Here is a 26,183-nt window from a genome sequence, read left to right as displayed (position 1 = left end):
TCCTTCTCTCATTTCCCCTATCACTGGCCTTGTAGGACCTCAGCTCAGACTTATACATGACTCTCACATCTATTTCCCACATCTCGTCAGTTGACAAAGTCATCTGACTGAATTTCCTCAATATCTCTCAAGCTTATCTTTTATTTCCTTTACTACTGACCAGACCTGGCCCTGGTGACTTAAACTAGACTGTTATAAAACCTTTTAAATAACCCCTGTATTCATAGGATTTCTCTACTCTCAACTATATTATAGAGAAAAGGCAGGTCTTGTTCATCTCTGAAATCCAAGCATGTAGAACATGAAACATGAAAGATCGGTGATAAATGTTTGTTAAATAAGGGCTGATCATGTTGTTTCTCTCTTCAAAAGCCTGTGATGGTTTCCTGTCGCTCATAGGCTGAAATGCTTCCCCATGTGGCATTGCTGTATGTGTTTTCTTTTCCACCTTATTTCTGGTGGTGTAGTGGTTATGAGCTACATCTGCTAACCAAAAGGTCAGCAGTTTGAATCTACCAGGTGCTCCTTAGAAACCCTATGGGGCAGTTCTACTCTGTCCTATAGGGGTGCTATGAGTCAGGATCGACTCAATGGCAATGGGTTTGGCTTTTTGGTTTTTTCTCACACAATCCAGTCATGCGGCTTCTGGTGGCGACTCATCATTAGGCTCATGTTGACTTGCGTGGCCTTCCCTTCTTCCCAGCCTTCACTTGCCAAAGTCCTACCTTTATCTTCAGAGTCTGCTTCACTGTCATCTCTATAGGGCTTCCTCAGATTTTTCTTCCATCATTCTTGGTCTTTCTTTCTCATTCTTTCAATGACTGAATACCTCCATTGTAGCCAAGTCTGTCTTTCAGTATAGCTCTGAATTGAATAGGGTTTCATGCTAAGTGCCATTTTTGATCAATTGGTAGTGGCTGCCTGCAGCACTGTATGGGAAGGATTCTAAGGCTATGTCTGGGTTTCTCAGGAAAGAAGGTATTAAAAATAGATTAGATGTCACACAAGAACACAGAAGAGAGAAAGCAAACTGTCCATGGATCAGCCAACTTTGTTATAGATCCGCAAGTATGTAGATCATGTGCCCTTAAAGACAGAGACAATATTTATCTTTGTATCCCTGGTAGCTTCTGTCACACTGCTTTGTAAACTTTAAGTGTTCAACTGATTCTTAAACAGTCTAATCCCTGATTTTAAAAGTTTAGGACAGAGGAGAACCGTCCCATAGGCTTTCCAAGGGAGTGGCTGGTGGATTCAAACTGCCGACCTATTTCGGTCAGCAGCCACTGTGCCACCAGGGCCATGGTAAATGAATAAGAGAGATATAAAGTACTAATGAAATGATTCTTAAAGACTGGGTAGAGGGTATGGAGAACAAGAGAAATGCAACCCTGGTAGGGAGTAAAGGGCAAAGATAGGAACTATTCAAGTGTAAGTCCTATTCTATGAAGGAAAAACAGGTCCAGAGTTTGTGAAACAGAAAAGCCAAAGTTCAATTTAGAATGATAGATTTGAGTTAAACAATGGGGGCCATGAATGCCTCCCTAGGAAGTACAGATATACTCAGGTATGCTGAGGAAAAATAGATGGTTTCGGAAAATATCAGGACCAGGCATCAGAGTAAAGAAACTCACAATGCTAAGCAAGATTAAGTCCAGAAATTCAATATTATAAAAACCTATCAACAAACAGAACCAAAAACCTCCTATGATTTTAACAACAGGTACTGAAAAATGTTATAAACAGCCATTTTATTTTAAAGCCCAAGTAAATAAACAATAGAAGAAAAAGTCCAACTTGATACGTATCGTGTTAAATGGAATACTAAAAGATGTTCACATTAAAATCAAGTGCAATTCAGAAATGCACACTATTTCTACTATTTTAAACAGTCTTTGAAAGTTAATACAATAAGATCAGGAACTAAGCAATTGAAGTATTAGAAAATACAAAATGGGTATTATATGAAGACAATATGATTTTTACACATAGACAACCCGAATACTACTTGAAAAGTGACAGAATGTAAAGGAATTATGAAAAAAAAAAAAGGTATTTTCTTTGTTACCCTAGAAATAACCTGATCAAAATGGAAATGTAAAAAATATACTCCAATTACGATAGAAACAAAACCATGAAATACGTAAGAATAAGTTTAGCTAAAAAAGAACAAGATCTAGATTTAAAAAAATAATAAAATTTTATCGAAGGACATAAAACAGGCTCTGAAAAAATAAAAAGTTGTATTTCCCTTAAAAGAGAATACTTAATATCATGACATTGTAAATCTTCCCAAATTGAATTCCCAATGCAATTCAAATCAGCATGTCATTATTTTTACCTGATTTTTGGAAAATAATAATAGTTAACGTTTGAGTGCTTACTATGTGTCACACACTATTATAATATTTTAGATACATTACTGCTCACAGTCACACAATGAGGCATTGTCATGGATTGAATTGTGTCCCCCCAAGATATGTGTCAACTTGGCTAGGCCACGATTCCCAGTATTATGTGGTTATCCTCCATTTTGTAATCTGAAGTAATTTCCTATGTGTTGTAAATCTTAACCTCTGCCTATGGTTAATGAGGCAAGATTAGGTTATGTTAAGGAGGATTAAGGTGGGACACAAAACTATTATTCAGGTCACAGTCCTGATCCAATATAAGGAGTTTCTTTGGAGTATGGCCTGCATTAATTAGCTTTTATCTTACAAGAGATAAAAGGAGAGAGAAGTGAGCAGAGAGAGAGGGACCTCATGCCACCAAGAAGGAAGCACTGGGAGCAGAGCACATCCTTTGGACACGGGGTCCCTGTGCTGAGAAACTCCTAGGCCAGGGAAGAATTGATGACAAAGACCTTCCCTACAGCACTGATAGAGGAAGTCTTCCCCTGGAGCTGACACCCTCAATTTGGACTTCTAGCTTCAGAGACTGTGAGAGAATAAATTTCTGTTTGTTAAAGCCATCCACTTGTATTTCTGTTTTAGCAGCACGGGATAACTAAGAAAGGTAGTAGTATTATGATGATACTCATTTCATAGCTTAGAATACTGAAGCGCAGATAGGTTTTGTAACTTGTCCAAAATCACAAGACTAGTAAGTGACAGAGGCAGGATTCAAATCTTGGTGGTCTGTCTAGCTAAACCAGTTAGCTGTTCTGCCTGTTTATGATTTTTTAATTCGTAGGAAATAACATAAATGTGAGAATAACCAAGAAACTTTCAAAAAACAAGAAGTATGAGACTTGCATATCCTAACATTTTAGAACTTACTTTAATGTCACTGTAGTCAAACAGTATGATATTGGTACAGAAATAAACAGATTACAGGGACTTCATAAACAGATCCAAGTATATATGTGGGAACTTAATGTACTATAAAGGGAAAATGGATTATTTAATAGACAGTGTTACAATCATAGGTCATCCACCCAGATAACAATCACTACATTTAAAATATATTCACCCTACATTAAAAATATATTTCAGATGATTTAGAGATCCATATAAAAAATTAAAATTAAAAAAAAAATTTTAATTATGGGAGAATAATTATGTGCTGTCTTGACATAGAAAAACCTTTTTAGGCAAGATGATAAATACAGAAGTCCTAAAAGGAAAAGAAAAGGCAGATTTAAGTGCTTAATGATTTCTGTTTGACCACACATAGCATTTACAAAGATCAAAGACAGAAAATATGTTGGGAGAAAGTATTTACAATCTATTTAATAGAGATACTGTTGTTATAAATTGTTTTTTAAAGACAAACAGCACAGTGGTAAGTTGAGCAAAGTTTATAAATGAGAAACTTATAGAAGAGGAAATGAATATAGCCAAAAAACATGAGTACAGTGACGCTCTTTCTTTAATTAGGTGTTAAATTATAAAACAGCAAAAGTGGAAGCCTAATACAGTTAAAATTACCTTTGAAAATTCCTTAATCTGCTTATAAAGTATAATATACATTTGAAAATATAAAACCAGGTACTCTGTATCTTATGCACTCTGAACTTCAAGAAGCACTGAATAATAAAAGCTTCAAAAAACACAGATGCTTCCGCATTCAGATTCATCTGCCTATTATGAAAACGCTAGAGGAGGATGGAGGATGGATGGAGAATTGCTCCTTTCCTGCAGAATTTATTGTAATTTTTTTTAGAAAATATCAAACTAATCTAGATCTACTACATATTAAAAAAAAAACAAAACACCAAACCCATTGCCATCGAGTGGATTCCGACTCATAGTGACCCTATAGGACAGAGTAGAACTACCCCAGTGCCTGGTAGATTTGAACTGCCGACCTTTTCGTTAGCAGCTGTAGCTCTTAACCACTATGCCACCAGGGTTTCTAATACATTAGTTTATTTTGGAGATGTTGTATATAAAAGCATCTAGTAAAAGCTCAGGAGTTCCTGGGTGGTGCAAGTGGTTAAGTGCTCAGCTATTAACTAAAACACTGATGGTTCTAACTCACCCAGAGGCACCTCGGAAGAAAGGCTTGGTGATCTACTTCCAAAAAATCAGCCATCAAAAACCCTATGGAGTACACCTGTACTCTGAAACACACGGGGTTGCCATGAGTCAAAATAAGGCAACTGGTATAGTTTCCTTCCTTGCTTCCTTCCTTGCTTCCTCCCTGCCTCCCTCCCTTCCTCCCTTTCTTTCTCTCTCTCTCTTTTTTTATTAATGGCTTGGAGCATAGTTGGAACTTAATGTTTGTTGGATTTAAATTTGAATCCCACATACACACTCTTCTTTTTTTAAATTTTTTATTGAACGTTAGGTGAGAGTTACAGAGCAAATAAGTTTCTCATTAAACAGTTAATACACAAATTGTTTTGTGACGTTGCTTGCCAACCCCGCAATGTGCCGACACTCTCCCCTTCTCCACCCCAGATTCCCTGCTTCCATTAGTCCCTTCCTGCCTTCTTGTCTTTGCTTTTGGGCTGGTGTGCCCATTAGTCTCCTATGCATGAATCAAACTACGAAGCCCATTCCTCACGTGTTATTGTTGGCTCTATAAAAAACCCACTGCTGTCGAGTCGATTCCGACTCATAGCGACCCTATATAGACCTGTTTAATCTTTGACTGAAGGGTGAACCTCAGGAGTGACTTCAGTACTGACTTAAAAGCGTGTCTGGAGGCCATATTCTTGGGGTTTTTCCAGTCTCTATCAGACCAACAAGCCTGGTCTTTTTTTTGTGTGTGTGAATTTGCCTTTTGTCCTATATTTTTCTCCCACTCTGCCCAGGACCCTCTATTGTGGTCCCTGCCAGAGAAGTCAGTGGTGGTAACTGGGCACCATCTAGTTGTTCTGGGCTCAGTGGGGGTTATGGTAGTCGTGATCCAATAGTTTTTTAGACTAATCTTTCACACTGTTCTTTTAACAGTTGCTTAATAGACCTTGGCTGGCTTCCTCTCTTTCCAAGTTGGCATTCTCTATGTGACCAGTGAACAAGTGTCACTCTCTTGCCCTATGTGCTGGTTTCAAGACACCTTATTGTAGTTCCAGAAATGTATATTGAAGGAAGATAACATATTTTACCCACCAAACTTGAAAAAAATTAGGACAATTAGTAACATCCTGTGCTGACTAGGCTCTGAGAAACAGACTCAGTACTTTTGGTAGGAATATGAACTATTAAGCCTTAAACTTTACAGAAATAAAAGCACCAGTATTTTTTCTTTTTTTATTTATAGTAGCAAACACTGAAAGCAACCCAAATGCTCATCAATAGGGTAAAAATTGAAAAAATCATGGTATATCCATATTTTGGAAAATGGTATTCCTCAAAAATAGATACGTGTGTGTGTATTGATAAGAAAAAAAAATCCCATGTTGTTTTTCTTAAGTTAAAGACAAAGACTAAAAACTCAACTACAGAAAAACAAGCCTATATGTGCATTCAAAGTTTGTGGGTGAGAGGGAGATGAAGTCAAAGATGTCTCGCCAATTTCTAGCCCAAGTGACTGGAGGAAGAGAAGCGAATTGTTTCTTATTGTCCACAGAGAAGAAATGATCATTTTATCATTCAAAATCACACTGCTTCTTGTTTTAAATAATATTGCTCCTGTAGAAAAGTTATCTTGGTCTTGAAACTTCAAAAATATATATATACTGCATAAAATGGGTGAATTATATCTAAATAAAGACATCTTAAAGTTTTCTGCTTTATAGTTGTATTTCATGGGAATTATAGAACTGAAAGAGCCAGAGTGTTGTCTATTACTTTACATAATCCATGCATATTATTCCAAAACAAAGGAATATGTCTTTTTTGAATTAGAAAAAGTAATTACAAGGAAAGAATTTAAAATTTCCTTGAACGTGTAAAGTAGGCTTTCCTGTATAGTTCAAAGCAGTAGAGACCATAAAATAAGAATTGTGTACTTTTTATTATGTGTTTCTTTTGTGTTGATTAAATATAGTTTATTCATCTTGCAGGTGCATTTGTAACTCGTTGTCCAGGAAATTAATAACAGAGTAAATTGTTGCTAAAGATATTCTATAGAGGCAGCCTTGAGAGATTTTTAGCTCTAGAAATAGATTGTGCTGTCTAATTCCATACCAAACAGTATTAGAAACTTAGCCCCATTATGAGAATTTATTTCTTGCAAATGCTGTCAAAATGCTGGGTGAATTTACTTCTGTATAATTATATCATATTTTATGTTAAGGGCCAAAATAGAAATATGTAATCCTTCAGATTCAGCCCTTTTGCATAGAAAAATGAGTCAATAATGTTAGCTGAATAAATCATTTTAATTTTCACTTTTAGTTATGTGTAAAATCAACCGTTCTCACACACCGTGTTCATCATTCTTCATCGATTGTGTTTTTTACTTCAGAAACTACTCGTTTGTTAGCCCTTCTCAGTTGAATTATAAGGAGCTTTTCATGGACAATGCTTTTCATATTACATTTGTTATCCCTCATCTGAGTTAAAACATAAAATTCCTATAACTACCATTTTTCTATTTTAAGCCTAAATAATTTCATGAATTTCAAAAGCCTAGATAATCAGATGATTATGGTATTGTGTGAAATCTCGAGATAGATAATTTATTTTATCGACTAATTCTTCTTATTTGGGTTAAGCTCCAGATGGTTGGCCACTGAAGGAAGTAGAGCGATGAAAAGAAATTTAATATTTTTGTATATTCCTTGTTTTTCAGAAAATACATACTGCTGGAACCAGTAATGCAGATGTTCCTCTGGCTGACCCCGGAATGTACCAGTTGGACATTACATTAAGAAGGGGCCAAAGTTTAGCTGCCCGAGATCGAGGAGGTAAGAATAATTTCACCTAGAACTTTTTTCTAATGTGATAACGACAACCTTTGTTTTCCTGGTGGTTGCTTAACTTAAATAAACAAACTATATATAATATTATAATTTTTAGAAAATTAGGTTCAAAAACAGGAATTGAAACATGACTCCTCATACTACAGAAGAAGAGCTTTTGATGCAAGTCTGAAACTGAACAAGTCCCAATCCAGGCTGCAGGGTCCCTACCAGACTGTCAACAAATTTGACTCTGCATTACACATAACAGTCGGATCAAGTAGATGATCATATATTTGAAGTCAACTTTTGGTAGGCCCCAAATTCTTCTTGTTACATAGATTTTGGTCAGTTGAATCTGCTGAAATTGCACAATCCAGGACTAGTATCTCAACAAAACTTCGGACATTCCCTACAAATGATCATCTGAGGCTTTCTTGGTAGATTAAATTTAGGTCTTTATATGATATTAAAAAGAAAAGACCAGGTAAATACTCTTTGGTATCTAGATCCCAAATCCAAAGACAGTCTCCTAATGAACTAGCCTGGGCCACAAGGAGGATTCCTTGAAACTAGCTAGAATCAGGACTAGGTAAAAATAAACCCTAAATAGAATGTGTAGCATCCTTTGCACATTTTGAAATACCAGTTGCACTGGACCTGGAGAGCTTGAGGGTCCCTTCCCAAAGGAAGCTGATTTGGGGTATAATTCTTCTTCTAGGTAGAAGGAGAGCCTGAAACCTATCCTAACTCATTCTCAGATAACCTAGGGTCCTTCAGCCTATGATCCTGTTTTTCTCCTCTGTCCCTATTTGACATTCATGATATTTGACATTCATACTTAAGAAAATGGAAGGAATCAGATTAGGGCTGCAGTTTGTAATTTCTGTCTCCTGTCTCTATAATGATATAGTAGAGAAAATAATTTAACCTGATAATGGGGTTTTTAAGAGAAGAAACTGTATAAATAATAAATTTGATTTTTGAATAAAAACTAGTAAATATCATAACATTCCTAATGAATGAAGATGTGATTGGAAAGGTTAGAATTTCAATACACAGGGACATTTTCAAAATTAACTTTCTGGTTTAGTAGGTGAGGGCAAATATTTGTTGAATTGAACTGCCTATCTCAAAAGAAGTTATAATCGGGTTAGATAAAGTAAAATAATACTAGTAAGTAGTATTATTTTGCTATATTTATATGATTTTTTTCATTTTCAAAGATCTCTTAATTATATTACATCATTTAATTCAAAAGACAATTGGAGCAGGCATCAGGAGATATAAATGTTACTCCTAGATATGCCCCCAACATGAAAATACGTATATAAAGATTATTTATTGCAGCATTGTTTGTAATTGTAAAATATTGGAAACAACCTAAATGCCCATAAATAGGGGATTTATTAACTAAACTGTGGTACACATGGTATATATTGAAAAATGGACAAATCTGTCTTTGAAGCCAGAATGCTCCTTAGAAGCAAGGATGGTGACACTACTTCTCATGTACTTTAGACGTGTTTTCAGGAGGGGCCAGTCCCTGGTGAAGGACAGCATGCTTGGTAAAGCAGAGAGTCAGTGAAAAAGAGGAAGAGCCTCAATAAGATGGATTAACACTGTGGCTGCAACAATGGGCTCAAGCACTGCAATGATTGTGAGGATGGCGCAGGACTGGGCAGTGTTTCGCTCTGTTGCACAGAGTCACTGTGAGTTGGAACCAACTTGACGGCACCTAACAACAACAACGTGGTACACGACACAGTGGAATGCTATGTATCTGTAAAAAGGAATGAGGAAGCTGTCTATGAGTCAATCTGGAAAGATTGTCAGGATATATTAAGAGAGAGAAAAAGCAGAGATTGAAAAGTAGCTAGCTATAGTATGCCACCTTTCATGTAAGAAAGAGGGGATGTAAAACACTATGTATCATGTGCTTTTTTGAACAAAAAGAAATATAGAGACAGAAAGCCAGAAACTAATAAGGCTGCTAACACACAGGGTTAAGTAAGAACAGGTGTACAGAATGAGGCAGTGACCTTTCTCTGAGTAAACCTTTTGTATAGGTCTAACTCTTAGATCCATGGTAATATTTCAGCTCCCCTCAAATAAATCAATAATTAAAATCAACCAGGATGTGAAAGAAACCCAAGATGGAATATAACTACGCTTATGGGAGTGGGAAGTAAAATAGCCAATCTAAGGAACAGTGGAAAACAGCATTTGGCCTATATACTATAAAGCTAAAGGCAAAAAGAACTGTATCAAATATTGTACCCTATTTAGAGTATGACTACTAATTCTGAAACAACAAAAGGAGCAAATAAGTAAATATAAATATTGAGAACAGGATCCTAGAATGGATCCTGGATCAGAGAAAGGACATTAGTAGAACAATTTGTGAAATTTTAATAAAGTCTGTAGATTAGTTGATAATATAATATCAATGTGAGTTTCCTTGTTTCGATCATTTCATTATGGTTAAGGAAGATGTTGGAGCCCTGGTGGTGCAGTATTTAAGAGATCGGCTGCTAACAAAAAGGTCAGCATGTTCCAATCCACCAGCTGTTCCTTGGAAACCCTATAGGGCAGTTCTACTGTGTCCTATAGGGTCGCTGTGGGGAGGACTCGACTCGACAGCAACAGGTTTAGTTTTCTGGTTTTTAAGCAGGCTGTTAATATTTGGAGAAGCTGAGTAAAGGATATACAGGAACTCAAATATATTTGTACAACTATTTAGTGAATCTAAAATTACTTCAAAGTAAAAGTTTTAAAATTAATTAATCAATTAGATAAAAAGTGTTTCGTCCTGCCCAACTCAAACTAGCCATGCATCTTTGGGCATCAAGGCACTTCCCCACCTTGAGCCTCAGTTTCTTCATCTGCAAGATGAAAAAATTATTTATTCATCTACTAAATGCTCTTTCTAGTCCTAGCACTCTGGGTCAAAGCTTCAGTGCAAACCTGAAGAGCAGGTGTCAACAGTGACCCTACTGTAGAGATAAACCGAAAACGTGGAAACCTGGGCAACATGGCTCCTTAGTGGCTGGGTTCTGATTAGAACCTAGTCTTCGAAACTCAAAAAAAGGCACTCTTTTGTTAAGTGCTAGAGGTCATCATACAGTGATTATTATTAAAGGGGTTAAGGTAAATGAGATCAGTGTGTTTTGGAGTGACAACAGGTATTTGAAAGAAGGGAAAGATGTTGAAAGCAGAGATCACAAACAGGTGATCTACAGGTCACATTTGCCCTAAAGACGTGTTTTGTTTGGCTTCCCAGGTGTTTAAAAAAATAATGAGTCAACATTTAAACAATAAAATCAGGATTTATGGCTCATCTAAAATAATCAACAGTAACACATGATGCCAATTTTCTGAGCTGAGTAGTGGCTACCCTTTGGACATGGTTGTTCTACCATTGCCTATGACTCCCTGGTTCTGAGGCTGGGTGTCTTGTGTCTACATCATTGTCTTTCTCTTAGTAGCAGATTATTCACTGTCCATGTCTGTGCCAACAGTAGGAATTTTTTAAGTAGAATGAGAGGGCCATGTATGCAAGCAAATTGGGAAAGAAAATATTACATTGTAGAATTGAAGAATATTCCAAAGTGTTTAAGATGCAAACTCCACTCCAGCTTCACTCATTTACTTACTTGTCTGGTATTTGTGAAGTAAAGATGAGAAGGGATATGTAAATAGAGGAAACAACCTGAGTTAAATTTAGAGTTGATTAAAATTTATCTTTGACCCATCTATGCACAACAGATTTTTTAAACATTCAATCGGTTAGATAGTATTGGATCACTTTAGATATGTAAATTTAGTTAGATATAATTGGTAGGAGAATTAGACAGAGGTGGGTAAAGTAAGAAAACAAGCTAGGAAGGACTGCAGTGATGTGGGAGCATAGTTTTGAAGACCTGAACTGAAAATACACGTGGAGATGGAGGAAGACAGGAAAATATGAGAGATGGCTCAGAGGAATGTAGAGCAGAGCCTGGGATCAATTTGATGAGGGAGTTCAAAAGCAACTCTGTCCCACATCACCCTTGCATTGAATATCGGAAGGGAAAAAAATCATTTTTACCACCAACACTATTAGTTTCCTACGACTGCCACAGCAAATTACCACAAACTTTGTGAATTAAAGAAGTCCCAAACCAAGGTCCCTGCAGAGTCACATTCCTGGAAAACTTGAGGGCAGAATCCTTTCTTGCTTCTTCCAGCTTCTAGTAGCTCAAGGCATGCCTTGACTTGGGACCACGTAACTCCACCTGGAAAACTTGAGGGCAGAATCCTTTCTTGCTTCTTCCAGCTTCTGGTAGCTCGAGGCATGCCTTGACTTGGGACCAAGTAACTCCAGTCTTTGCCTCTGTCTTTAGATGGCATTTTCTGTGTTCCCAGCTCTTCTCCTTTCTAAGGATACCACTCATTGGATTTAGGACACACCTTAAATACAGAATGCTCTTGTCTCAAGATCCTTAGCTGAATTATATCTGCAAAGACCCTATTTTGAATAAGGTCACATTCACAGATACCAGGGGTTAGAACTTGGACATATCTTTTAGGAAAACAAAAGTCAAACCACTATAATGAGCACAATTTCTTCTCTTCAAGTGTTAGGAACAAATTTAAATAACCAAAAATATGATCCCTGTGAACCTGCCTATTCTGATTCTATTTATAAGAGGGTTAGAAATTCCTGCACTGAGGAGAGTTAGAGAATCTCAATCACTCCACTCTGAAATTCACAAAGTCCACTCTGAGTCTGATGTATCAGTGCTAAAGGAGAACTTCCAAGTGTTCTGTGTACAATGTTTTCAGGTTGGAGTAGGAATTATAGAAGCCTAGGGGCCCTGACAGCATAGTAGTTAAGAGCTTGGCTGCTAACCAGAGGGTCAGCAGTTCAAATCCACCAGCTGCTCCTTGGAAATCCTGTGGGGCAGTTCTACTGTATCCCATACGGTTGCTATGAGTTGGAAGTGACTCAATGGCACCTAACAACAGGCACCCTGGTGGCACAGTGGTTAATAGCTTGGATACTAACCAAAAGGTTCGTGGTTCGAATCCACTAGCCTCTCGTTGGAAACCCTATGGGGCAGTTCTACACTGTCCTATGGGGTCACTATGAGTTGGAATCAACTTGATGGCACTGAGTTTGGTACTTTTTGGTGTAGGGAAAGGGAAAGACTCAGAAGCTTACCCCCAGCTCAGTTCCACTTTCATCAGTTTAGTAAAACCTCACTAATGAGAATTTATACCAGATATAAGGCAGGGAAGACTAAGAATGTGAATTGGAAAACATTTTTTAAAGAAATTCAATTTGGTAAACTGAAACATATTCTGTATTCTAAATGTAAATAAATTCTTTTTTCAAGTTAGAGACCTGCCAGCAATTTTGTCATTAGAATGTAATTTGTGATGACTCTTGAAAGTTATTCTCTGTGTGGGTTAGGCATCGTCATTTTTCCAGTGTGTGTTAGGTGTCAGGCAAGATGCTTGGCATTTACATTTATTTCTTCTAATCACACCCTGTTTGTAGGTAACATTACCAAGATTAGCATTTAGAGCAGCTGCCAGCCCAGCACATGGACTCATGTTTTGAGGTTCAGGTTCCCTTCAGTTTTGACCCTTGGGGATTTCCTTGATGGTAGGATGGGCATCTATCCAGTTTGCCTAGGCCAGTTCTGGTTTTAGGACCGTTAAGAGTGCCCCCTTTTGGGTTTGGGGACCATGGTTTCAGGGGACATCTAAGTCAATTGTCATAATAGAATCTATTAAGAAAACATGCTGCATCCCACTTTGGAGAGTGGCATCTGGGGTCTTAAACACTAGCAAGAGGCCATCTAAGATGCATCAGTTGGTCTCAACCTACCTGAACCAAAGGAAAATGAAGAACACCAAGGACACACAAGGTAGTTACCAGCCCAAGAGACAGAAAGGGCCACATGAACCAGAGACTGCATCAGCCTGAGACCAGAAGAGCTAGATGGTGCTCAGCTACAACTGATGATTGCCCTGACAGGAAACACAACAGAGAACCCCTGAGGGAGCAGGAGGGCAGTGGGATGCAGACCCCAAATTCTCGTAAAGAGACCAGACTTAATGGTGTGACTGAGACTAGAAGGACCCCAGTGGTCATAGCCCATAGACCTTCTGTTGGCCCAGGACAGGAACCACTCCCAAAGCCAACTCTTCAGACAGGGATTGGACTGGACAGTAGGCTGAAGAGGGATGCTGGTGAGGAGTGAGCTTCTTGGAACAGGTGGACACTTGAGACTATGTTGGCATCTCCTGCCTGGAGGGGAGATGAGAAGGTAGAGGGGGATTAGAAGCTGGCAAAACGGACAGGAAAAGAGAAACTGGAGGGAGGGAGCGGGTTGTCTCATTAGGAGGAGAGCGATTAGGAGTATGTAGCAAGGTGTATATAAATTTTTGTATGAGAGACTGACTTGTAAACTTTCACTTAGAGCACAATAAAAATTAAAAAAAAAGAATACCCCTTTCCCTGTTTGGGAGGCATAGTGTATGCTTCCTAGAACAAATCTTAATCCCATTAAAGTTCACCAGAAAATTAAGTATTTTATTATAAATGTTCATTTTTTTCCCAGAGGGAGGGTGCAATTTATATCACCAGGAAGGTTTTTCTTTGAGCAGGTTTGAAATGCTTTTCTATGACAGCCCCTTCAGAGATACACAGCCTTTAATGAGCTATTTTAATTAAGAAAAAGCCTGTCTTCTTGTGGTTTTATGCTAAGATCCTTAATTGAATGTTGCTAGCCAATTGTTTTTTGCATTTCTTAGAGAGGGTGGAATCAGGTACAACCTTCTCTTACCCAATGCATACACAATCGCTTACATTTGTGTTGATGTTATTCCTTTAACTAGTTTCCTGCCATCTAGAAAATTAACAACCACAACCAAAAAAATCCATGGTGACTTAGTTTTAACGATCAGTAATAGCTATTTTATGTAATATATATAATAAGGTATATATATGTATAATGTATATAAAGTATATATATTCTGCTCTTTTTTGATGTTTTATGTTCATTGGTGCAAAATACATCATTGATTGACACACAAAAATTCCCTTCTGCTTGTCAGTAAGACTGGAGCCATACAATTACTAAACCCAGAAAATAACTTCTACCTGGATATTTTATTAAATGATTCCGAGATTGTACCGTTATTCCAGAAAGCTTCTCATGCTATTCTTAACTTTTTTTTATTCTGAGACCAGAAGCAAGGGGCGGAATGGCTCTTCTCCAGGCTTGGCAGCACTGTATATGTCGGGCTATCCCTTTCTTCAAGATTCCCAAGGTCGGCAGGAAGTGACATCCTTTACCAAATGTAAATTTGGGGATCCTTAAGTCATGGCTTTTAAGTCATAGAGAAGGTACTACACTGATTCCCTAAGGAGACTATGAAGACGGTGTTTCCACAAATGAAGTGCAGCCATATCACCACACCTAATTAAATCATCTTTACTTTTAAGTGTATTATTTCTTACATTATTATGGTTTCAAATTTGCTTTACTCAATTATATTTAGGTAGGAAGGAAGACCGATTCTTACTGAAACTTTGCAAATAACTGCATTGTCATGAAAAGTAAAAAGATGCAGGAAATAGCTGATGTGATTTTCAGTAGTTTGTAGACAAGGCCAATCAATATATATCATATTTTCCCCAGAAACTGCATAGACTTTACCAATGGTGTTTTTTTGACATGAGATTTAATTATTTATAGATCAATTAGATTTGGAATAAGTATAATTTAATTCAGTATCTGTTAACAGAGGATGGTTTTAAGCTTAATCCATCTTAAAAGTGCATTTCTGAAAATTATATTTAAAAGAGCCACTGCCTGTAAATTCAGCTGAGGTTCATGCTTGTATTCATGGTTTTCTGTATCAAGACTTCCTTCTTAGTATTAGTAGCATCAAGGGAATTTTATGTGTTCCCTGAATTTTGATATATTCTGCCAGTATAGAGAAATATTCTGAAGAATTTAGTCACATATTCCCTAAAATCTGATCATAAGAAGTATACAAAATTATTCTTTCCCTAAATATTGTAAAGTCAGTTGGCATAGTACACCAGTCAAGAATAGATTCACATTTTTGGTGCAGGTGTTTGATGTAGCTAACAATCAGGGAGGGTTATGGTTACAGGCCCATTGATTATGGGTTATTTTAAGGGAGGGAGGGTATTTATTCTAACTGGCACTGATTTAATGTTCCAAGTTTGAAGTTAGAGAGAGAGCAAAATGATTAAAAAGGCTTTATCATATGCTTATCATAAAATGAACCATTAAAAACAATACCAACAATATTCTAAAACAAATAACTGAGATGAGATATCTCTCTTTGGTTTCACAAGGTCCTATTTCTTTTTCTGATGATCTTGAATTCATCAGTCTACTTTCATAAAATTATCTCCCTTTGGACTAAAATAGTTCTGGAAATCTTTTTTTTTTCATGTCTCCTGAAACAGCCTTTCAGGTGTTTGCTCGTGGTGGAAATCTCAGTTTACATTTGGAACCTCAATAGTCAAGCATATTTTCCACCAAAATCTGAGACTGAAACAATCTCTGACTTGTAGCTTGTAGTAGAAACCTTTAGGCAAGCATGAGGAGAGAACAAGAAGGCACCTGTTGAAAGACTGAATGGTTCTGGTTAATTTATTACAGAAACCAATCGTATCAGAATGGAAGCGAGGTATTCCACTTCCTGTTAGAAGTGATCACATGAGAAAATGGGCCTATGTATAATTTGGGTGGTGATTACCGGGAGGGGAAAATATATTATGGGCAGTGAAGGCACTGACAAGTCTCCAAAGCCTTGCAACCAATACTGTAGAGTGTGGGCCAAAATCATATCCAATTGATAAACCAAAAAAAAACAAACCTGTTGCCACTGAGTTGATTCTGACTCATAGTGATCCTATAGGACAGAGGAGAACTGGCCCATAGGGTTTCCAAGGAGCAGCTGGTGGGTTTGAACTTCTGACCTTTTGGTTAGCAGCCAAACTCTTAGCCACTGCACCCAACTGATAAGCATATTTTAAAACTAAAAATAGAATTTTCCTGCAAATAATTTGATGACAACCACTGTGTAACCTCTTGCATATGAATATGAACATGCTTCTACTCACCTTATAGGGCATGCAGTAACATCACAGGAATAACACTTTACCTATACAGAATTGACCTTGGGTAGGTTGAGCTTTTCTTTTCACTTTGAAACTTTTCCATAACCCAAAAAACAGTTTTCCATGCTACCATGGCTCTTAGGTTCAACTGAACATCAGATTCACATGACTATCTGAAGCCACACTTGGCACTAGTCTATTCAGTAGGATATAGGACAGGAAACTATATGCCCCGTTACAAGAATGTGCTCAGGATATGTCTTCCTATCAGGTATTTCTACTTCTCCCAGTCCACATGAAATTCACCAACCAGGAGTCATTTTTACTACAGGCAATGTTAGTAATATAGTTGACATACTGTCTAATCAAGTTACCAGGAAAATAGAGTTAACCAAATGTCATATTCTCATGAAAGAGGGGAAAATATTACCCTACACTGGGGCAGGTGTTAAGAAAATATGAGGCATTCCAGTTGTGTCCAATTGTATCAGACAGTCCCTCGTTTGGGAGTGCCATGGGAAGTGTTGCAAGGGGAGGGAGAAAGTCTTTGGTGCTATCAAAGGAGCCTGGTCATGCTCTGGTCAGCTGCTAACCAAAAGGTTGGTGGCTGAAACCCACCGAGCAGCTTCATGGGAGAAAGACCTGGAGATCTAAATCGTATGGGACAGTTCTACTCTGTCACCTGGGGCTACTATGAGTCAGTATCAACTCAACAGCACCCATCAACATGCATCTGTTCAGGAAGCACCGAAGTTGGTTTGGATATAAAAAACCCTTTGTCAGTTTTATTAGTCCAAATTTAGGGCCTGACCTTGGAGAACAGCAGGAATATCAAAGAGAGTTTAAAGACAGGTACACAAGTCCTCAAGGACAAGAGGTAGCTGCAACCTTCGCTGTGTTATCAACCAAAGTGACAAAACTTTATAGCAACCAGGACAGAGGTAAAACAATTAGCTGAGCAATTTTAGGTTGTCTAGACATAATGAACTCTTATTATTCTTCCTTTTCCTTATTTTGAAAATAATTGACCATGGTCATAAAATACTCAAAATTAGCATAAAAGCAGATCTTTTTGAGATATATGTTCCGTTTGGGTGAGGCAAGACCTTCCATCTATGCAGAAAGCAATTTTTTACTGCCTTTTTTTTTTGTGTGTGTGTTAAGAACAGACTCTACATTAAATGGCCATTTTTCTTTTTGTACTACCAGTTCTGTTTATACATAAGCTGCTTAAATTTTCTTTTTTATTACCTCGATATATATGTTGTCTTATTTATCTAGTGCTGTAGTAACAGAAATAATACAAGTAGATGACTATAACAAAGGGAAATGTGTTTTCTCACTGTCTAGTAGGTTAGAAGTTCATGTTCATTTCATCAGCTCCAGGGGAAGGTTTGTCTCTGTTGGCTCTGGAGGAAGGTTCTTGTCATCGGTCTTCCTTGGTCTGGGAGCATCTTAGCACGGGAACCTCAGGTCCAAAGGATGCGCTCTGCTCCCAGTGCTGCATTCTTGGTGGTATGAGGTCCCCACTCTCTGCTTACTTCCCTTTCCTTGTATTTCTTGTAAGATAAAAGGTGGTGCAGACCACACTCTAGGGAAATTTTCTTTACGTTGGATCAGGGCTGTGACCTTAGTAAGGGTGTTACAATCCCACCCTAATCCTCTTTAACATAAAAATTGCAATCACAAAATGGAGGACGACCATACAATACTGGGAATTATGGCCTAACCAATTTGACACATATTTTGGGGGACACAATTCAATCCATGATATATGTACTTTAAATATGAATACATGTATGTGAAAATTATATTCACAGATTAAATATAATTTATAAAGCATAAAAACCAAACCCATTGCCATTGAATCAATTCCAACTCATAGCGACCCTATAGGACAGAGTAGAATTGCCCCATAGGTTTTCCAAAGCTATAATCTTTACGGAAGCAGATCACCACATCTTTCTCCAGCAGAGCAGCTGGTGGGTTTGAACCACCAACCTTTCCATTAGCAGCTGAGTGCTTAACCACTGTACCACCAGGGATCCTTTATAAAGTATAAGACACTGTTATTATTGCATTGAATTTACCTGCCTAGGCATGAACCAGTAACGTGAAACTTGCTTCCAAAAATTGAAGGCGCTGACAGATGGAAGAAAGAGGCAGGCAATGCCAGGGTGGCAACAAAGGAGTTTATCAGGGAAACTTACCTACAAAGGGAGTCCTGGGCAGCAGCAGGACCAAAGCAGATTCCTGCTTCACACAGTGGGAGGGCAGAGGTTTTATAGTGGCAGTGGACAAGAGTGAGTACATGCCAGGGGCTTACATAAGGATGACTTGGCAAATGGTAGCGAATTAGTGGACCACATGAAGTGCTCATGTATGGCCTTGCAAAGCCTGTTTCCCCTCCATTACCCTTTATAATTTGAATACCATTTACATTGCATATACATTTCATGTTAACAAATGCATAAATAAAAAATACTATGTAGTAATCAAGTACCTTCACTCTGTCTTTATCTTAATTTTGTTTAAATATCAGGTAACAGACATTCTACAATTATTACTTCAAGTCTCAAAGTTAATTATAGACTATAGAATTACAATTTAAATTGACTTTACGGAATAATACAACCATGGTTGTATAAAAAACTTATCAGAGAAATGTAGCACCCAAAATTTTTACTCAAGGAACCCAAGTGGAATAGCATGCAACATTGCCTAAAGTTTAAAACAATCATTTTTTAAAAAATAAAGATATTATTTATCCTAATGAAATTGTGTTGAACACATGTTAACATCCATGCAGTTTTAAACTTAGTGTAATAACCCATTGTGGTCGAGTCAATTCCAGCTCATAGTGACCCTATAGGACAGAGTAGAACTGCCCGATAGTTTACAAGGAGTACCTGGTGGATTTGAACTGCTGACCTTTTTGGTTAGCAGAGGTAGCTCTTAACCACTACGCCACCAGGGTTTCCATTAGTGTAATTAGTGATCACTTATTTGTCCTACAAGATAAGTATAAAAATTTTCTAGTTAATTAGAACTCATATCAGAAAATCTCATTTACATGAACAAATGTTATGTTTGCATTATACCTCCCACAATGATATAGGCCAAGAGAAGACATTTAGCTGTCTTTTAAGTCAAATTTAACGAAATAATTGAAGCTGTTAAAGTATTTTCTGTGATGAGAAGTATTAAGGACACTTAAGTAAGGGACCCTAAAGAATTTTTGTAAGTATTTAATATTTATCAAGCAATATTAACAGTCTTGGTTTAATTTTGGTTTTAAAATCTCAAGACCAAAGGGTTTCTTAAGGGTGGGCTATTAGCATATCTAACTTATCAGAGATAAGTTCTTTTTTTGTTCTGTGCCTTATCTTAGTAACCTGCTGTTGTTGTTGTGTGCAGCAGTCTGGTTGATTCTAGTCCATTCCAACTCACAGTAACCCTATAGGACAGGCTAGAACTACCCCCATAGGGCTTGCTAGGCTGTAATCTTTACAGGAGCAGATCACAAGGTCTTTTCTTACACAGAGCTGCTGGTAGGTTCAAACTGCCTACCTTTCGTGTTAGCAGCTAAGCATTTAAACATTGTGCCACCAGGGCTCCTTCTTAGTAACCTAACTTGTTGCTGTTGGGTCAGTTCTGACTCAACAGCAACCCTTTGTCATGGGGTAGAACTTCCCCATAGGGTCTCCAAGGCTGAAATCTTTACGGAAGTAGACCAGTCACATCTTTCTCCTGCAGAGTGACAGGTGGATTCACACTGCTGACCTTTTGGTTAGCAGCTGAGCACTTAAGCAATACACCACCAGGGCTCCTTTCTTAGTAACCTAGACACCTATTAACTAAAACTATCATTCCATTTTGAACTTCTTTTTTCTTCATTTATGTGGGGAGGGAGGTTTTGAGACTCGTTACTCTAAATTTATATGCATCTGTTAATCTCCAGATCAATGAAAATATGAGCTCCATTAAGTTTGAAAGACTATACCATCTTGTTGGTTTCTCTCTGGAACCAGGCAAATGTACCTTGTCAAAGAGAAAACTTCTGTCTTAACATTGCCTAGGCATAGTTCTTTTGCCCCAGGGAGAGAAAGTCAATTTTGTTCGACTGCTTGCAATGTCTTTTTAAAATTAGCGCTATTTCTTCAGTTCAGGTTGTTTTACTATGAGCCATATTTAAGTATTCAAGTGTCATTAATTTAGTTTTGAAACATTTTGTTATTGATTTTATTGATTACAAGTGAGTTGATCATTGACTAAGCGCCAGCTATTTGTCTTACATTTCTATTAAACTTATATTTTGCCCGTCGTGAATCTGTGTAGATTCTCTACAATTATAATCTGAACTGAAATTCTTTTTGAAGTTGATAATGACCAATTGTCATTCACAAATAATTTTAAATTGTAAACTTCTGATTTATCTAGAATTTTAAAGGATTGTGAATTTTTTACTAAAATGTGCTCAGAGGCAACAACTACAAAATTGTATGTTTAAAATTTTCTAAATTTTCTTGTGCTTTGAGAACTTGTTACCTATGGAAACATTATCAGAGAATAAACCCTAGTTAAATTTAGACAAGAATGAACAAAACTTTGTTCTTCTTTATTAAAGAAAAGTTGTGAATATAAGTTATAAAAATAATTACCGTTGCTTTTTCAAAAAGAACGTTCAAGTTTAAAAATTCTCAGAAGTCAGCAAATTTATTTTAAATACTTTGTTAGCAACCTGTCATAGAAATAAAAAAAAGAAGCAGCTTGTGTTTTAGGTTGAGTTCTCCAGACACCAACCAAAATTCAGAATTTGTGAGAAAATTTGAATTTATTTTGCAGATAATCCCAGAAAACAGCAATAGGGGTGAGAAGGTAGGGAAGGGATAGGGGCCAGTACAAGCTGAGTTAAGGAGTTTACTTCTGGGGACCTCTGGGACATTGTGTAGAACCCCTCAGCAAGTCCCAGTGAGGAACCAGGAGGCTGGGGTATTTACTTAGCAAATCCACTTTGTCAGTGGTTAAGGCCTGCTCCCAATAGTAGGAACTCCCTGGCTCCTGTGCCCTGGCCCATGCATGGGCCAGGCATGCTCCTGTGGCTTCAGAAAGTTGCAGGTGCTTGAGAGAGGAATGGAGGTAGAAAGCCTTTGTCGCATTGGGAATCTGAGAGTATGGAAGGGATATGGCTAGGTACCAAAAGCTTCTGCTACAGCATTGGCGTTGCTATCAGAGAGATCAGAATTATGTCACTAGATAACTAGCTGGGGCACCTACTTCATAGGGTTGTCGTAAAGATTAAATGAGATTATGCTCATAAAGTTTTAGAACAGGGCACATACTAAGCTTTCTGATATTCTATTTCCACCATCAGCATCATCATTAGCATGATATTCATTAAAATGTTATTGAAGAAATTAGTGAATATTTCTAAATGAGAGCTGCAGTGACTTTTTTCTTTTCCATTATCTTCAGTGAATATATTTTAATGGAATTCAGCACTAGAGAGTTTTTTGTCTTTTAAAAGTTTCTCTGGTATATACTGCGGTGACACACCATAATTTTTGCCCTAGCAAGTGACTGATGCTCCCAACCTGTTCATTGTCTGTCTTTGTACGACTTACTCCAACACAACAGCCCACCTGCCTCAGAGTTGAGGAAAAATGGGGCTCTTGCTGAGAACTATCAGAAGCAACTGTTTTTCCGATGTTGAGAACATTTCCTATACTTCTTTCTCCAGTTCTTAAAAGCACAAAACCCATATCTTCTCATCTTGATACTCATATTTCATTAATCATTTTGGAACTGCATTATGAAGTCATCAAAATAAACTGGGAAGGAATCATTATCAATTTTCAAGATGGCAAGGAAAAGTTGGAGAAAGCAACTAGTATCTCAGAGCATTTGAAATTCTTTCAAGTTAATTTTTACTAATTTCTCTATCAGTAGCCTGATTCAATCATGTTGAGAAACAAAAATATTGCGTACCATTATGAATAATAGATGTCACAGAGGAAGTTAATATATTTTTTCTTTTTACTCCATCACATGTATAAAAAATCAATAGAGTAAAAATATAACACATCTCAAATAGGTAGTTATTTGCTCTTGAAATGCATTAATGTAGGGTGTCAGTAATGAAGAAAACTAAACAAGATTACAGTTTAACTTTTCACAAGAAAACTAGGATCTTTAAAATTGTCCTTAAAATTTCATTAGTGAAAGCAAGAACGTTTTAAATTCACCATTGCTCAATAGCACATGTACTGTTGCTTTATACATTTTAATTCTGTGATGCATTCCTGAAGCTATTTCTTCCTATGCTTTTGACCTATAATTAGATATTGTGCTTTTAGGTGGAAGGAAGGCTTGGTAGACCTTGTGAAAAGTATGTGATACTAAAAGAAGTCCAGCATAACTGTAGGAGATATGATAGGAAAAGTAGCATGGGAAGTCCCAAAAGAGAGAGGAGCCTACCCAAACTGTGGAGTGCCTCAGAGTTGGTAATTCTGTGATTATCTATTACTTGGGTCTCTCAATAGCTGAAGAACTTGTGGTGAGGTCTGGAAAATTGAAAGTTATAAACTACCAAAACAAAATTTTACGTAGGACCTATGGTATATACAGAATTGTAAGATGACTCCCAGTGACCCATGTTTTTATCTAATCCTCTCCCCTTGAGTGTAGGTGGGATCTGTGAATATGATGGGTTATCATTCAGGTGATTATGTTATGTTACATTGTGTTCTGTTGTTCTGTTGTGTTACATTGTGTTGTTATGTGGCAAAGGTAAAATGATTTTACAAATGTAATTAATGTCTCTAGTCAGTTGACTTAGAGTTAAGCAAAAAGATGGACTTGATATGATCAGATGAGCCCTTTAAAAGAGGCACTGGAACCCGCCTTGAGTTCAGAAAGATTCTCTTTCTGGCCTTAGAGAAGCAAACAACCATGTCGTGAACTTCCAGTGGCAAGGAGCAGCCTCTAGAAGCTGAGAGCCTCAATCGTACATCCATAAGGAACTGAATTCTGCCAAAGACGTGAATGATCTTGGAAGATAATCTCAAATTTCAGATAAGAACCTAGACCAACTCAGATTGTAGTCTTGTGAAAACCTTTCTGAGCAAACCCAAACCAAACCCACTGCCGTTGAGTCGATTCCTACTCATAGAGACCCTATAGGACAGACTAGAACTGCCTGATAAAGTTTCCAAGGAGTGCCTGGGAGATTCGAACTGCTGACCTCTTGGTTAGCAGCCGTAGCACTTAACCACTACGCCACCAGCGTTTCCCTTTCTGAGCAGAGGACCCAATTAAGCTAAGCCTGACCTACAGAAACTATGAGATAATAAGTGTGTGTTATTTTAAACCACTTCATTTGTGGTAATTTGTTATACATTGGTAGGAAACGAATTCTAGGTTTAAGTTAAAGTAAGGAGCAAAAGATACCTGTCTTTCTTTCCAGATTGTCCAGCCTGTTTCAACTCTTCTAGAAAATACTCTTAAAGTTCATTCTTTGAGCCATTCAAATTAATCAAATCTGAAAGTTTCTTTTAATAAGGCTAGAAGATGGAGAACTTCAGAAAATAACATGGAGAATTATTAGATACCGAATTGTTTTCAAAACTGTACTTATAAAAAAAACATTTTTATGATATCCAATGAGCACAATTGCTAAGCAGCACTTTCATTTCAGTAAAATGGCATTTGGAAAAAATATATTCATTATTTCTTGAAGTAGCAATCATTTGAATACAATAGAAATGAATTGTCACATTTCAAAATGGAAATGGGTATATCAGGGAAGATAGAAATGGCTCAGAAATGAAACACTTAAAATTCTGTGAAGACTAGTAAATCAGTCCAGGAAAAAAAAAAAAAAAAAAAAGCCTTAGTATATGTTAATATTAAGATATTTTTAAAGCATATCTCTATATCAAGAGTACATATTAATATGAACTTCCAGTGGTTTTAGTATTGATAAAAAGTAGATTTGCTTTAGCCCAGAAGAAATTAGTTTAATAAATTTATAGTGAAACAATGTTAAAGTAGGTAAATTGAAATATAAAAGTAAACACGTATCTCTAGCCTTGGAGGGCATTATTGCTGAGACTTGAGTGTAATTGTCAAGTTTCCACAGAGCCTAGTCAAAATGCACAATGTCTTGTGACAAGGAAGGTCAATGTCTCTGGTGGTAAAAAGGGAAAATGCATTATTTAGGCTTTCTAATTTTTAGATACTTTAGTGATGGGACTGTAGTTAAATGTGAAAGACGATAAAGCTCCCTGCGTAAAACCACACTCAACATTAAAAATCTCCCAGAATGACCTTACGTGAAACACTAGAGGATTAACTTTTGGGCTTTCATGGAACAGTGCACTTACTTATTCAAAAGAGTATACTACCCACGAGACACAAGTGATAGAGTAAGCTATAGGTTTCTATTTATACACATTAAGTTACATATTCAGATTATGCAGATGGTGCTGGTGACTATCTCAAAGAAGACTCAAGGTGTAGCCTAAATTGTTGTTGTTGTTAACTTCCATGGAGTCAACTCCAACTCATGACGACGTTACATACAACAGGGGAAAACATTGCCTGGTGCTGCATCAGCCTCATAATCACTAGCATGTAAGAGTCCATCATTTTGGCTGTTGTGCCAGTCCATCTTGCTGAGGGTCTCCCACGCCCTCATTGGCTCTCTTCATCAAACATGATGCCTTGTAATGATTGATCCCTCCCAATGACATGTCCAAAGCAAGCAATTCAGACAGTGTTCTGTTATGATCCATAGGCTTTTTTCATTGATTAATTTTTGGAAGTAGATTGCCAGGCCTTTCTTCCCAGTCCATCCTAGTCTGGAAACTTAATTGAACCCTGTCTACCATGGGTGACCTTGCTGGTATTTGAAATACTGATGGCATAGCTTCCAGCATCATAGCAACACACAAAACCAGCATAGTATGACGAACTAACAGATGGGTGGTTAAAAAAAAAAAACTAGTTCCCATCAAGGTGGTTCCGACTCATGGCAACCCTATGCATGCCAGAGTAGAATCATGCTCCATAGGGCTTATAATGGCTGGTTTTTTTTGAAAGTAGAACACCAAGGCTTTCTTCCAAGGTGCCTCTGGGTGGACTTGAACCTCCAACCTTTAGATTAGCAGCCAAATGAGTTAACCATTTGCACCTCTCAGGGACATCTGGTAGCCTAAATTACTCCATCATTAATAGTCCTCGTGCTATTTTGCCCCTGGAATATTTTTCTCTGTGCTAATTTGTTGTAACAGATTCTACTTTCAATTTGGACTCTCTTAAGAAACTCTTTAAATGTAGCCTTTTCCAGAATGGACCTTCAACATAGGTCATGAGAACTTCTCAGAATACTGGGGTTATGAGAACACAGAAAAGCACAGAGAGTAAAAACGTTAGAAAATCAATTTCCACAAGCACTTGCTCAGCCCCTGCTCTCTGCCATGCCCAGCGCTTTGCCAATGCTAGGAAGCATCTTTCACACCCAGAGTTCTGCAGCACAGCGACCCTGCAAAGCCCAGTGTTGATGATACAGATCATGATATTAGATAATAATAGTATAAAATCGTTATGAAGATTTCACGAGTGGAGACATATAAAGTGACAAGAACAATGCCTGGCACATAGTAAACACTGAAGTGTTAACTATTTTAATGAAAATAACAACCACAACTCTAAGCATAGCATTAGAATGTT

General features: G+C 37.4%; 1 protein-coding gene across 18 annotated transcripts in view; it reads left to right on the top strand.

Moving 5' to 3' along the window:
* MCTP1 (multiple C2 and transmembrane domain containing 1) overlaps nucleotides 1-26,183 on the top strand; it is a 632,230-nt gene that overhangs the window by 287,727 nt on the left and 318,320 nt on the right. For all 18 annotated transcript variants that reach the window (XM_064274169.1, XM_064274167.1, XM_064274164.1 and 15 more), the window contains exon 2: nucleotides 7,186-7,300. In XM_064274169.1, the coding sequence (XP_064130239.1) occupies nucleotides 7,186-7,300 (115 nt within the window). The remainder of the gene's footprint in view (nucleotides 1-7,185; nucleotides 7,301-26,183) is intronic.

The sequence above is a fragment of the Loxodonta africana genome, chromosome 2 (assembly GCF_030014295.1).
Source record: "Loxodonta africana isolate mLoxAfr1 chromosome 2, mLoxAfr1.hap2, whole genome shotgun sequence".
Classification (NCBI taxonomy): Eukaryota; Metazoa; Chordata; class Mammalia; order Proboscidea; family Elephantidae; genus Loxodonta; species Loxodonta africana.
Note: the sequence above shows the minus strand (reverse complement) of the source record. Positions and strands in the feature narration are given on the sequence as shown.